We start from the raw sequence: 12594 nt of genomic DNA on the forward strand, positions 1-12594 counted from the left end.
AACCACTACATTGGCCTTCTGGTAGTATATCCACTTTTGATACCATTTCCAATTTGTCAAATAACTTTTGTTCTCTGACATTTCTTCAATCATATCATATCTTTTGTTCATAATCTGTCCACATAACCAGACATCATTGTTATTGTTGAGATTTGGCTACTATTTTCTGATCCCATTTTTCAAAAGTCTTTTTTTTTAGTATTTTTATTGTGATCACCATCTTGCATATCTTCTCCTGCCTAAAATCTTTAGTACCTCTAATGTCCAGTTTTTGAAATGATGAAATAATTTATGTTGTGTCTTGCAAAAACCATAAACAGGATCTCTTATCGTAAAGGTTTCAATAATCCAATTTTATTTGGACCCTTAGTTTATTTATAATTTGATAAGATCAAGATCCTATTTCTTTTTCCTCTTTACTTTAGATTTCTTAAATTCCTAAGCTCATAATTAAAGCTTTCTTTCATTTAGGATTAAAGGGATAGTCACCTTGCTTTTTCAAATTTGTCATGCCAAAGATGTCTAATAGCTTAGCATTTGGTTAATGAACAATTTCTAATAGTGAATAGAAAATGAGATCTGCAAACTTAGAGCCCTTTAAAAGTCTCTGTTGTGGTTGCAAGTATGATGGCTAATTCCATCATTTCCTGGCATTCACCACTGTCCTGCAGTCTCTTGTGGGAAGAGCCGACTGGAGCATAAGTGGGCAATCCCCTATTCTCTCTTTATCCAAAGCAGTTTGAAGGAACCTGGTTGGTTCATTGGTGTTTGCCACAGCCATCTGCTCCTCTTCAATTTGCCATACCTCCCACATAAGTCGAAGGCATGTTCATGTCTATTTCAGTTATTTTGACTGTTCTAATATTATTTTGTTTCTTTCTTGTATCCCCCATTTTCACTGATTTCACTGCTTTACTAGAAAAAAATGTCTTTAAACCATTGCAATATACAGTATTTAACTATTTGATTGCACACTTGTTTCTTGTGATACAGGTCATATCCAGTATGATTTAAGGTAGATATTCCTCGACTTTCGACACAAAAGTTTAAAGCCCTGTTGTTTCAATTTTACATAAAGCTTCCTAGATGAAGAAATTGGAATAGAAAATAACTGTCCAACTAGAGGTTATGTCAGAATTTTCAGTTGACTAGCCTATCATGTTTACTTTTATCAGGGATTTTTAGAAGATTGTAACACCAGTGAAGTTTAATGTTATCTCCTTTTCCATGTCATAAATACAGGATAAAATCCAGAACGCTTCTGATAGGTTATCAGCGATATTTTTTTATTCTACGTGAGTTTCTCTTCATTGTCTCATAGATTTATCCTGCTCAAAAGCCCGTGGACCTTTAAATGACTAAAGATCCTTATCCCCAGTCGAAGCAAGATAATTTAAAAAATTAATTCTAGGCTTGAATAAACAGAGTTTGCAGGGAATCAGAGGCAACACACTTTATGTATCAGCTGCTAGGAAGTGAGAGTGAAAAAAGGCTGGCATTATCCTGGCTATATAGGTAAACTTCTAGAATGCATTTGTTTGGCCACTCTATGGCACAAGTACTAGACCAGTTCAATTAATAGCATACTGATTCAATAGGTGGCTTTTTATGAATTCTCTTTCCTTAATTTGCATTTCCCTCTTTGTCAGTCATGACTGCGTGTGTGTAACCCTTTAAAAAGCTACCTTGGCATAATGTTCTATGTGTGTTAATAGATAAAAATTAAGTCATAAAAATATGTCATATCCAACTTTGATAACAGAAGGATAACATGAATTAAGCTGTTAAACTGTTCATGTTAATTTTTGGATTTTGCTTGCTTGCTTGAGTTATTTTTGTACTGGACTAGTTTTGGTACAGATAATATAATATATTTATTATTTTGTCCATATCTCTATCTCTCTCTCTATCTCTCTCTCTCTCTCTCTCTCTCTCTCTCTCTCTCTCTCTCTCTCTCTCTCTCTATCATCTATCTATCTATCTATCTATCTATCTATCTATCTATCTATCTATCTATCTATCTATCATATCCATCCATCCATCCATCCATCTATCTTATCTATCTATCATATCCATCCATCCATCCATCCATCCATCTATCCACCTATTCACCTATCTTATCTTATCTTATCTTATCTTATCTATCTATCTATCTATCTATCTATCTATCTATCTATCTATCTATCTATCTATCATCTATCTATCTATCTATCTATCTATCTATCTATCTATCTATCTATCTATCTATCATATCCATCCATCCATCCATCCATCCATCCATCCATCCATCCATCCATCCATCCATCCATCCACCTATTCACCTATCTTATCTTATCTATCTATCTATCTATCTATCTATCTATCTATCTATCTATCTATCTATCTATCTATCATCTATCTATCATCTATCATCTATCATCTATCATCTATCTATCTATCTATCTATCTATCTATCTATCTATCTATCTATCTATCTATCTATCTATCATATCCATCCATCCATCCATCCATCCATCCATCCATCCATCCACCTATTCACCTATCTTATCTTATCTATCTATCTATCTATCTATCTATCTATCTATCTATCTATCTATCTATCTATCTATCTATCTATCATCTATCTATCATCTATCATCTATCATCTATCTATCTATCTATCTATCTATCTATCTATCTATCTATCTATCTATCTATCTATCTATCTATCTATAAATCTTATAATAAAAAGATTGATATTTGCATAAAATCCATTTCTTGAATGAAATGAAGGACAGGTTTTGTTCCCAATTCAATAACACCTTACTTAAATACTTGTGTATTTGTTAGATATGTATGCCTCCTTCAGACTCAGTCTTCAGTTTATATTTTGACAATTAATTACAATTAATTACTATACGTCTGATGGATAAAGGCCCAAAGTCACCAGCTTGAGATCTCTTTTGTCTGATTTTTATATTTATGTGATTCATGCAGTGCTATATGTCACAATGTGGCATAGAGAAAACCCTCAGGTTTCTGCTTGGACAAGCAATATAACAGATGAAATCTGGAGGGAGCTTTATGTCTTTTACAGAGGAATCCAATATATATTCAACAGGGGCCAAGGCAAACTGTTGCACAGAGCTTAACCATCAATGCTGTTAGTGAACATGAGACCAAGCAATCCTTCCATCTTAAACAATGTGATATTTAAGATTGCTTTCTTAAATTACAATTTCCTTGACTGTTAAATCATGAGTAGCAGTTGAAAGCATCTCAAGCTTTAACTAAACAAAATATGAAGGGGTTTAGCGGTGATAAAATGCTCTATCAATATTAAGGCAATTCAGCCAGTAGGTTTGATTGGGCCTGTTTTGGAAAGAGAATTTTTCTCTTTCTCTTGTTTTTCATCGTTTGTCAACAAGGCAAACCAACAAAAGCAGGTACCCCCCCCCCCATGTCCAACCTAAGTAATATATTTAACCCAATGCTGAAATTATGTTTTAATAAATCTGATGCGGACCTAAGCTCAGATGAATCCCATGTAGAAAATGCTGCACATCACTTGAAATCTCAGAGGTGGTTTGGGGTGATCAAAATGATATTAAAATATTGGTGTAGAAACAGAGTATTAAATATGATATGAACATTAAGTATTAAATACAGTTGTGTGTTTTTAAAAAATATAGCACTACCCGCCCCTTATTAAAAAAAATTAAAAACCCATGATTTTTATACGGGTCAGACATATGGTTACTAAAGTGTGTTGGGAAAACACTAAGGCAGTGGGTCTCAAGGGTTAGGGGTGCACTGCAAGGGTCTTGTAACTTGACAGCTTTAAGACTTGCATGCTTCAATGCCAGAGTTCCTGAGCCAACGTGACTAGAGGAGGAATTCTGGGAGTTGAAGTCCACATGTCTTAAAGCTGTCAGGTTTGAAGACCCCTAGTTTTTTTTCTAAAGGGTTAGGGGTTCAAGGATCTTTTAACTTGACAGCTTTAATACTTGCATGCTTCAATGCCAGAGTTTCTGAATAGCTACTTGGACCGACCTAAGTACTAATTCATAATTTCATATCCGGTCACATGGGCGGCAAGCCACTCCCATCTGGTCACATGGGTGGCAAGCCACTCCCACAAAGGAGGCCACACCCACAGAGTAGGTTCGAACAATTTTTGAAACCCACCCCTGGTCTCAACCTTCCTAATGCCGCGACCCTTTAATACAGTTCCTCATATTGTGGTGACCCCCAACCATAAAATTATTTTATGTTTTCCATATTTTCCCCCCGAAAATATGTGTTTTCCTATGGCCTTAGGCGACCCATGAAAGGGTTGTTCGACCCCCGAAGGGGTCCCGACCCACAGGTTGAGAACCGCTGCACTAAGGGAAGCTTTAGAAGCAGAGGTGGGTTGCTACCCATTTGGCCTGGTTCAGCTGAACCGATAGCGGTATTTTGGCCTGGGTCGCAGAACTGGCAGCAACCCAGGCTGGCTAGGCCCCCAAACTGGTTCCTCTATATCAGTGTTTCTCAACCTTGGCGACTTTAAGTCCTGTGGACTTCAACTCCCAGAATCCCCCAGCCTGGGGGAATTCTGGGAGTTGAAGTCCACGGGACTTAAAGTCGGCAAGGTTGAGAAATGCTGCTCTATATTTTCTAGTAATTTTTTTCATGTTCTGCGTAAGCGGAGAACAATTTATAGCCAACTGCACACGCTTGCATGAAGCGAACCAGCAGCAACACCAGCAAAAACCCACCCCTGCTTAGAAGTTAACACATTTTCACCCCGTCCCCACTTCGTTCCTATCACCCATCTCCTCCCACTTATGATCGTATGACTGTAACTTTGTTGCTGTATCCTTATGATTTATATTGACCGTTTCCTAGTATGATTTGATTCAGTGGTGAGTTGCCAATTCTATTACTGGTCTGAGTGTGTTCCTGTGTATGCTTGCACACATGTGCGATGCTTCTGCGCATGCACAGAAGTGTCCGAACGGTTGGACAGTGCCTCCCTCCGCCGCTACTACACGTTCATCCGATCTGGGCTGAACCAGGAGCAACCCACCTCCGATCTGATTGCTTATTTGTACCCTATGGCTACCATTAAGTGTTGAACCTTATGATTCGCGACAAACGTATCTTTTCTTTTATGTATACTGAGAGCATCTACACCAAAGACAAATTCCTTGTGTGTCCAATCAGACTTGTCCAATAAAGAATTCTATTCTATTCTATTCTATTCTATTCTATTCTATTCTATTCTGGCAATTGCCAATGTCGACTGGCAATTACCCGGAGGAGAGCCTTCTCGGTGGCTGCTCCGACCCTTTGGAACGAACTCCCCGTGGAGATTCGTACCCTCACCACCCTCCAGACCTTCCGCGTAGCCCTTAAAACCTGGCTGTCCCGACAGGCCTGGGGCTAAAGACTTCAACCCCACTCGAATAGTATGACTGTTGCGCTTTTTAACGATGTGTTGTCTTCATGTTTGTAACTTGTTAGTCCTTCCCTCCCCTTGAATTGTGAGCCGCCCTGAGTCCCCTCAGGGAAAAGGGCGGCATACAAATAAAGTAATCTAATCTAATCTAATCTAATCTATTCTATTCTACCCTACGCTATTCCTAGAGGCCGAAGTGGCGGAGTGGTTAAATGCAGCACTGCAGGCTACTTCAGCTGACTGCAGTTCGGCTGTTCAAATCTCACCGGCTCAGGGTTGACTCAGCCTTCCATCCTTCCGAGGTGGGTAAAATGAGGACCCGGATTGTTGTTGGGGGCAATATGCTGACTCTGTAAACCGCTTAGAGAGGGCTGAAAGCCCTATGAAGTGGTATATAAGTCTAACTATTGCTATTGCTATTCCATTCCATTCCATTCTTAGTAGTACCAAATTCATAAGGAAAAACTGCTCCGTCTGTTCTCTTTGCCTTTCAATGGGCTGTTATGGAAACAAGCCTCCTTGCCACAGACTGGAAGGAAGCGGCGCCTTTGTTTTTATCTCAATAGATAGAAATCCCCCCCCACCCTATAAATAGGTGATGTGTCCTGGTGAGCCGAGGTGGTGCAGTGGTTAGAGTGCAGCACTGCAGGCTACTTCAGCTGACTGCAGTTCAGCAGTTCGGCTGTTCAAATCTCACCGGCTCAAGGTTGACTCAGCCTTCCATCCTTCCGAGGTGGGTAAAATGAGGACCCGGATTGTTGGGGGCAATATGCTGACTCTGTAAACCGCTTAGAGTGGGCTGAAAGCCCTATGAAGCGGTATATAAGTCTAATTGCTATTGCTATTGCTATTGAGCAGGTTTAGCGTTGCTATTGTAGCTTTTAGAGATTAAAAAAACACAACAACATCCCAACCACAACCAAGGGAAAAACTCTTGCCAGCCCCGGTTTTTGTCTCTGAAAATTGATTCTGGCTTAAAAAAAAAAGAAAAGGAAAAGAAAAGGTGATGTGGAAGAAAACCAGCAGGGACAGCCGTCGTAAGAGCGAAACGTGCCGGAGTTAAAAGAGTTTTTTAAGTACAGCAGAGGCAACAGATAGTCTCTCAGACGGGGAGGGGCATGGAAATCCCCCAGGATCCCCTCAGCCCAGCCTGCGCTAGAAAACCGCGGGAGCCTCCGCCTGCGCTCTCCCGTCCTCCGGCCCCCCGAGCAGGGGAAGCCCCGCTGGGTCGGCCCGCCCGTCAGCCCAACCAACCGACCGAACAGGCGAGCAGGCACCCCGAGTGGCGCGGCGAAGAGATCGGCTCCGTTTTCCGCCGAGCGCAATCGGACGCTTCTCTGTCCTGTCCGCAGTTCGGAGGAGGCGCAGGCGAATGGCCTGAATCATCCCGGCTCTTGGCCGGCCTTGGGAATGAATGGAGGCGGAGGCGCTGGCTCTGGGCGCAGCGCGGCGGCACTCGGGCGGGAGGGGGGAAGGCGGCTCTCCAGAAGAGCGGCTCCGGGGCCAGGCGGCGGCGCTTCTTCTTCCCATCGCCCCCTCCCCGGCTCTTCCAGGGTACGCGGGATTCCCGGGGAAGCTGTGAAGCCACCGCCAGCCGCCCCGCTCCAGCCTTCCCTCCTCCCCCCCCCCACCTGATCCTGCCCGCTCGTCTTGGATTAATTAAACCATGCGGGATCTAGCTATCGAGATCGGGATTCGAGTCCTGCTCTTCGGCGTCTTCGTGTAAGTGTTGGAAGCAACTTTGTGCTCTGTCTTTCTCCTTTTTTTATTTTCCTCTTGGCCGCCAAGCTCGAGGTGCCCACGGCCCACCTGTGCGCGCGCTTTCTGGATCAGTTGCAGACAAACACCCCCCCACCCCCAAAACCCCCCGATTTGGCTTGCAAAGGTGGAGAAGAGGGCGAGTTGGAGCCGGGAACAAAATTGAGCAAAGCAGCGGCCCCGGGGTGGTGATGGTGGAGAGTGTTACCCGAAGAAACCCCACCTGTGCACTGGCTTAGATGTTAGGTGTGTTTAAAGATGAGACGGAAGCTTTGGAAGGGAGGCGTTCAAAACCTCAGAAGTTCTCCTCTTGAACCCCTTAAGCTCCGCTTTCCTCCCTATCTGATTGGTGGTGGTGGCCGTGTTCAGGGCATTCTGTACATGGTCAGAGGAATTCCTGGCGTTTAGAATGTAGCCTTGGCTGTCGCTAGAGCCCTGGCATCAGTGAATGCCGCTTAGTGCTGGTGAGCTTTTTCTCCGACCTAAATTATTATTATTTTATTATTTTATTATTTATTGGTTTTGTATGCCGCCCACTCTCGGAAGATTCCGGGCGGCAAAGCTGTCTAAAGGAGCATCTAAAAGGGTTAGGATTGCAACTGGGCGCAGGTGGCCAAAGTTTGGATAGCAGCGACTCAGCAGAGGGTAATGCAGTTTTTTTTGTTTTTTTTTTACATCTGGAAAAATGTGGAAGATTTTGCAGAAAGAATCACTGGAAATGCCTCTGGTGTATTTTCTTTTTAAAACACCAAGCTTTCCTGGCAATGCCTATACTGTGCAATATTGTGTCTTTAAGTTTTTTTCTTCCCCTCAAACTCATAATGTCAGGATGCACCGGACTACAAAATCCAGCGTCCTAACAGCATTCGGTATATTCTAGAAACGTTTTCCTTTTCCTGCTTAAATGCAGTCCAGAAAAATCATTCTGCATGCCTTTCCAAAACAAACCTCATGCCTGGGGTTGCAGAGTTGGTGTTGCCTACTGTGAGTGGCATCCTTGCCCTTGCAAGCCCAAGCATTTGGTTGCCTGGGGGTGAAACATAGGATACTTCCAATTTTCCCTCCCTTCCAGATAGTGAACTTATTTTAACACTGGTCTATGGACAGAGCCTTTCCACTGCCTTCTCCTAATGGATAAAGCGAAGCCAGTCGGCCACCTGGCACGCTGCCATTCCTCAGCATCTGCTGTCTAAGCCTGATGCGTCCCTCAGCTCTGTGTCTCCTTCAGGGTTTCTGATGCCTTCTCCTCTTGTCACAGATTCTGGGAGGTTACTGCAAAACGCGCGATGAGATGAGTGTGTATGGACTTTCCCTGCACTTCAGAAAGAGGGGCTGCATGCATCTGGGATGGCTTCTGGGACTCCTGACTCTTTCGAAGTTCACAAGTGGGGAGAAGGGAAAGTGAGGAAGCCTGAAAGCCTCTGTCCGACTCACAGAGTGACCTCAAGGAAATCTGAATTTAGGAGTGGAAGTGATGCTGCAAGGGGGACTCGGCATATCCGCTTTTTTTCTCTCCTTGGCTGTGCCAAGGATTCTCTTGAATGGTTTTCTCCTGCCTTTTTCTGGAAACTGACAAAGGGGAGGAGGGGGGAAATGGCTGTGGGTGATGAAAGGGGAGAGGGGGTGGGAGACATTGTCCTTCTGCTGCATACAATCTCCCTGTACCGCTGCTGCTTTTTAATTGGCTGCAAGTCTTCATGTTAAGAATTACGTTTTTATAACTGTAAAAGAACTTGTATTTATGGGAGGTGATTTCTTCCTGGCGTTTGGCTTTTATAAATGCATGCATGCTGTATCTCCAGAATAGTGGGAAACTGTTGCTGAGGCTTTCCCCCATTTCCTTTCCTTTTCCCATTTCCTCTTTTTCCCTTTTTCCCTTCCTCATCCCTCCCCTCTTTTCCATCAACAATTCAAGCCTGTAAAATGGAAGGTCTAGTGATGCTTGTTTTCCATTTCTTCCTGAATATGTTACATAACATAACACAGCTGGTTACTTTTTTGATGAATGGACAGTCTTCGTTTTACCCACAGAAGAAAAAAAGTCATAGGCTTGGAGATAAAAAATGATATGGCTAAATATTTTAAGATGTCTCTCTCCTCTTTTTCCCTTCCCCATGCTTTTTTTTTTTTTTTGTATGGGACAAACAGTCTTTTTCTAGGTCAGCCATTCCCGCTTTCCAGATTTGGAGACTTGGAAACCAATAGCCATGATTTTAGAAACGTTGGTGTGTAGTACTTCCATAGATGGGGAGGCTTTTAATTTGATCCAGACTACTGTAGACCAAGGTTTAGTAGTTATTCCTTATGGAGAACGTACCTGACATGGATATGCAATGCAGAAAGTGTGATTATATTTGGGATTTTTCTTTCATCTGAGATCTGCAGTGTGAGGACTTGGAGGACATGCATTCATAAAAGAAAATTAAAATTACATGGTTATCTTTGTACAGCCCACAATATCTGGATATCTTAAAAGTACTTAAAAGAAATGTCATTCGGTTTATGGATGTATTTTGCATGATCTTACTCCAATAATTCCAAGTGATTCTTCACCCTAATATTTATTAAGTGTCTTAATCTCAGCCTTTGCTTCCTCAAAATGCTGATAATAACTTCACATACTTCTTAGTAACATTTTGGGCGAGATTAGCTCCTGTTAACTTTTGCACTAAGCATTTATACCTTCCCAGTGCCTATTTGTTATTTCTATTCTTTTCATGGATAAAATTTCTTTCCTTGAACACATGTTGAAGCTGATGCTATTTTGTAGCTGAATCAGACCTGAGATGAGAGAGGATAAAGGTCATTAGCTTTCCTTTGGTAGGATTTTACGCTCCTTGAAAATTGTTCAAAGAAAATCTCTTAATGCCTTGAAAATAACACCAACATGAATAGAATTGCAGAAGTCTGGCAAGAATTCACTGCCCTTCTAACATCATGAAGATGAGATGGCCACTTAAGGGAACAAATCACATAAAATAGCAGTAAGCTGTTGGAAGACAGAACTGGAATGTTTTTTGTGGTCTTTGTTTATCCACTGAGCTATTGTTTAATCCCCAGATGAGTGGAGGACACAGTCCCATCTCTAGCTTTGAAAGATTTTCAGTTATCATTTGGGTTGATTTCTACATATGCTATTTGTAACTGATGTTATTATATTGTTGTCTCAGGCTGTATGTTGTGTGAGTCTCAAACTAGAGAATCACCAGTCAGTATATCCATGATTATGTCTTAACCTGGTTGTATGAGAAATGCCCCATCAAAGTACCCACTGCAGCAGTAGTAATAGCAATAGCAGTAGACTTATATACCGCTTCATAGGCCTTTCAGGCCTCTCTAAGAGGTTTACAGAGAGTCAGCATATTGCCCCCAACAATCTGGGTCCTCATTTTACCCACCTCGGAAGGATGGAAGGCTGAGTCAACCCTGAGCCGGTGAGATTTGAACCGCTGACCTGCTGATCTAGCAGTAGCCTGCAGTGCTGCATTTAACCACTGCGCCACCTTGGCTCTAGCTTTGAAAGATTTTCAGTTATCATTTGGGTTGATTTCTACATATGCTATTTGTAACTGATGTTATTATATTGTTGTCTCAGGCTGTATGTTGTGTGAGTCTCAAACTAGAGAATCACCAGTCAGTATATCCATGATTATGTCTTAACCTGGTTGTATGAGAAATGCCCCATCAAAGTACCCACTGCAGCAGTAGTAATAGCAATAGCAGTAGACTTATATACTCTCTAGCAGTATATAAGTAGTAGACTTATATACACTCTAGCAGTAGCTAGAGTGGGTTTCAAAAATTGTTTGAACCTACTCTGTGGGTGTGGCCTCCTTTGTGGGAGTGGCTTGCCACCCATGTGACCGAATGGGAGTGGCTGGCTGCCCATGTGACCGGATATGAAGATGCCGACGACACTTGTCAGAACCACCTTAAATTACCTCACACACAGCACTGGCATGCATAAGAATATGATGTAAACTTGTTTTTTAAAAGGCATCTTTGGTTTGCGTTAAAACAACTTCAACACACGCAATGTTCTGATTGCACCACAAACGCAGTAGTCATCCTTACCTTTCACAGAGGCACTGAGTTTTATAAATATGAGCATGATAGTGTAGAATAATCATATCCAAGGACCAGTTTCAAAAAATTTGGAACCTCTTCTGTAGGTGTGGCCTGCCTTCCGGGTCCACTGGTGGAATCTCTTCTAACCGGTTTCGTAGATTTGATGAACCGGTTCTACCGAGTAGGTGCGAACTGGTAGGAACCCACCTCTGCACTGCAGAGAACATTTCACACAACTTTATTTTAGATTAAATGATGAAAATAAAGCAAAAACATTCACCGAATATGTACTTTGTATGTTCACTTTCCCAGACTGCTCTTGTTAATATAAGCCTTTATTCATTAGAACTTAATTTGCGGCTGTGGCTATGATGTCAGTCCAGTGTGTTCTATTTGTTTGCCATATTTATTTTGGAGATAGTTATTGGCCCTGGATATTGAGGAGTTCAGTAATGGGAAAGATCTGCATGATTTTCCCACGGAAAAGTTACCGTACTCCGTTTAGGCAATCTGCCTGCAATCAGCTCTCAGTTCCTGACAAAATATCTTTTGACAGAACATTCCACAAGATGGATGAAACCTCTAAAAGTACTACAACTTGTTGCTGCATGCCTGGTTTCATGGGCCCAGGGAATCAGAAGTAACACCTCAAATGATGCCTGGAATGTGGGAAGCAATATGCGGAACAACGTGGCCTTTCGGATAGCCAGATCCCATGCAAAACATAGTTTTACAATAATTGTTTACAGTAGTACCTTGAATTTAACCAAAAAGAAACCAGCCACCAGTATAGTTCAAGTAGAGAGGCATAAAATGGTCTAAATATTGATTTTACACCAGTGACTTAATGCTTAGCATTTGCAAATGATTCAGCTTCTACATTTTTCAGTAACTGCAGTTTCTGGATGCAGATGGTGGCAAAATGCTTTATTGTAGTTAGGGCAGTCATTGTTGATGAAGCAGTGGAATTTGAAAAATGGCACCCCTTGCAAGAGAGATGATCTCTAAGATCAAGGAGTTTTCGTACATGAGAAATACAGAATGATCCAAAAGTCAGTTTCACACTTAATTCTGAATCTAATCATTTGGGCTAATGTGTAAAAATTAAATTTTGCTTAAAGCTGCAGAAAAAAAAAACAATCTAAAATTCTCCCTTTTAAAAAGAAGTTGATAAAATTGGTACAATGAAAAGATAAATGAACCCACCAACAGCAAGGGGAGCAAGTTGAAATCCCACAGACTCATGAACATAGCAAAAGAAGTCTTCATTCACTCAAGATAGGATACTTCAGGTTCATATCTTATATGCTTCTGAGGAGTTTAGGGGAATCAATAAGGTTGCACAT

At 41.7% G+C, this 12594-nt stretch overlaps 1 protein-coding gene across 1 annotated transcript in view; it reads left to right on the plus strand.

The window, feature by feature from the left end:
- Positions 1-7059: 7059 nt before the first annotated feature.
- The window catches only part of PLPP4 (phospholipid phosphatase 4), a 163815-nt gene continuing 158280 nt past the window's right edge, over positions 7060-12594 (plus strand). The window contains exon 1 of the mRNA XM_087725905.1: positions 7060-7144. Within this exon, the coding sequence (XP_087582031.1) occupies positions 7089-7144 (56 nt within the window). The 5' untranslated portion in view covers positions 7060-7088. The remainder of the gene's footprint in view (positions 7145-12594) is intronic.

The sequence above is a fragment of the Thamnophis sirtalis genome, unplaced genomic scaffold (assembly GCF_051295495.1).
Source record: "Thamnophis sirtalis isolate CommonGarterSnake01/CBP01778 unplaced genomic scaffold, rThaSir2_p1.2 scaffold_11, whole genome shotgun sequence".
In the NCBI taxonomy this organism is placed as follows: Eukaryota; Metazoa; Chordata; class Lepidosauria; order Squamata; family Natricidae; genus Thamnophis; species Thamnophis sirtalis.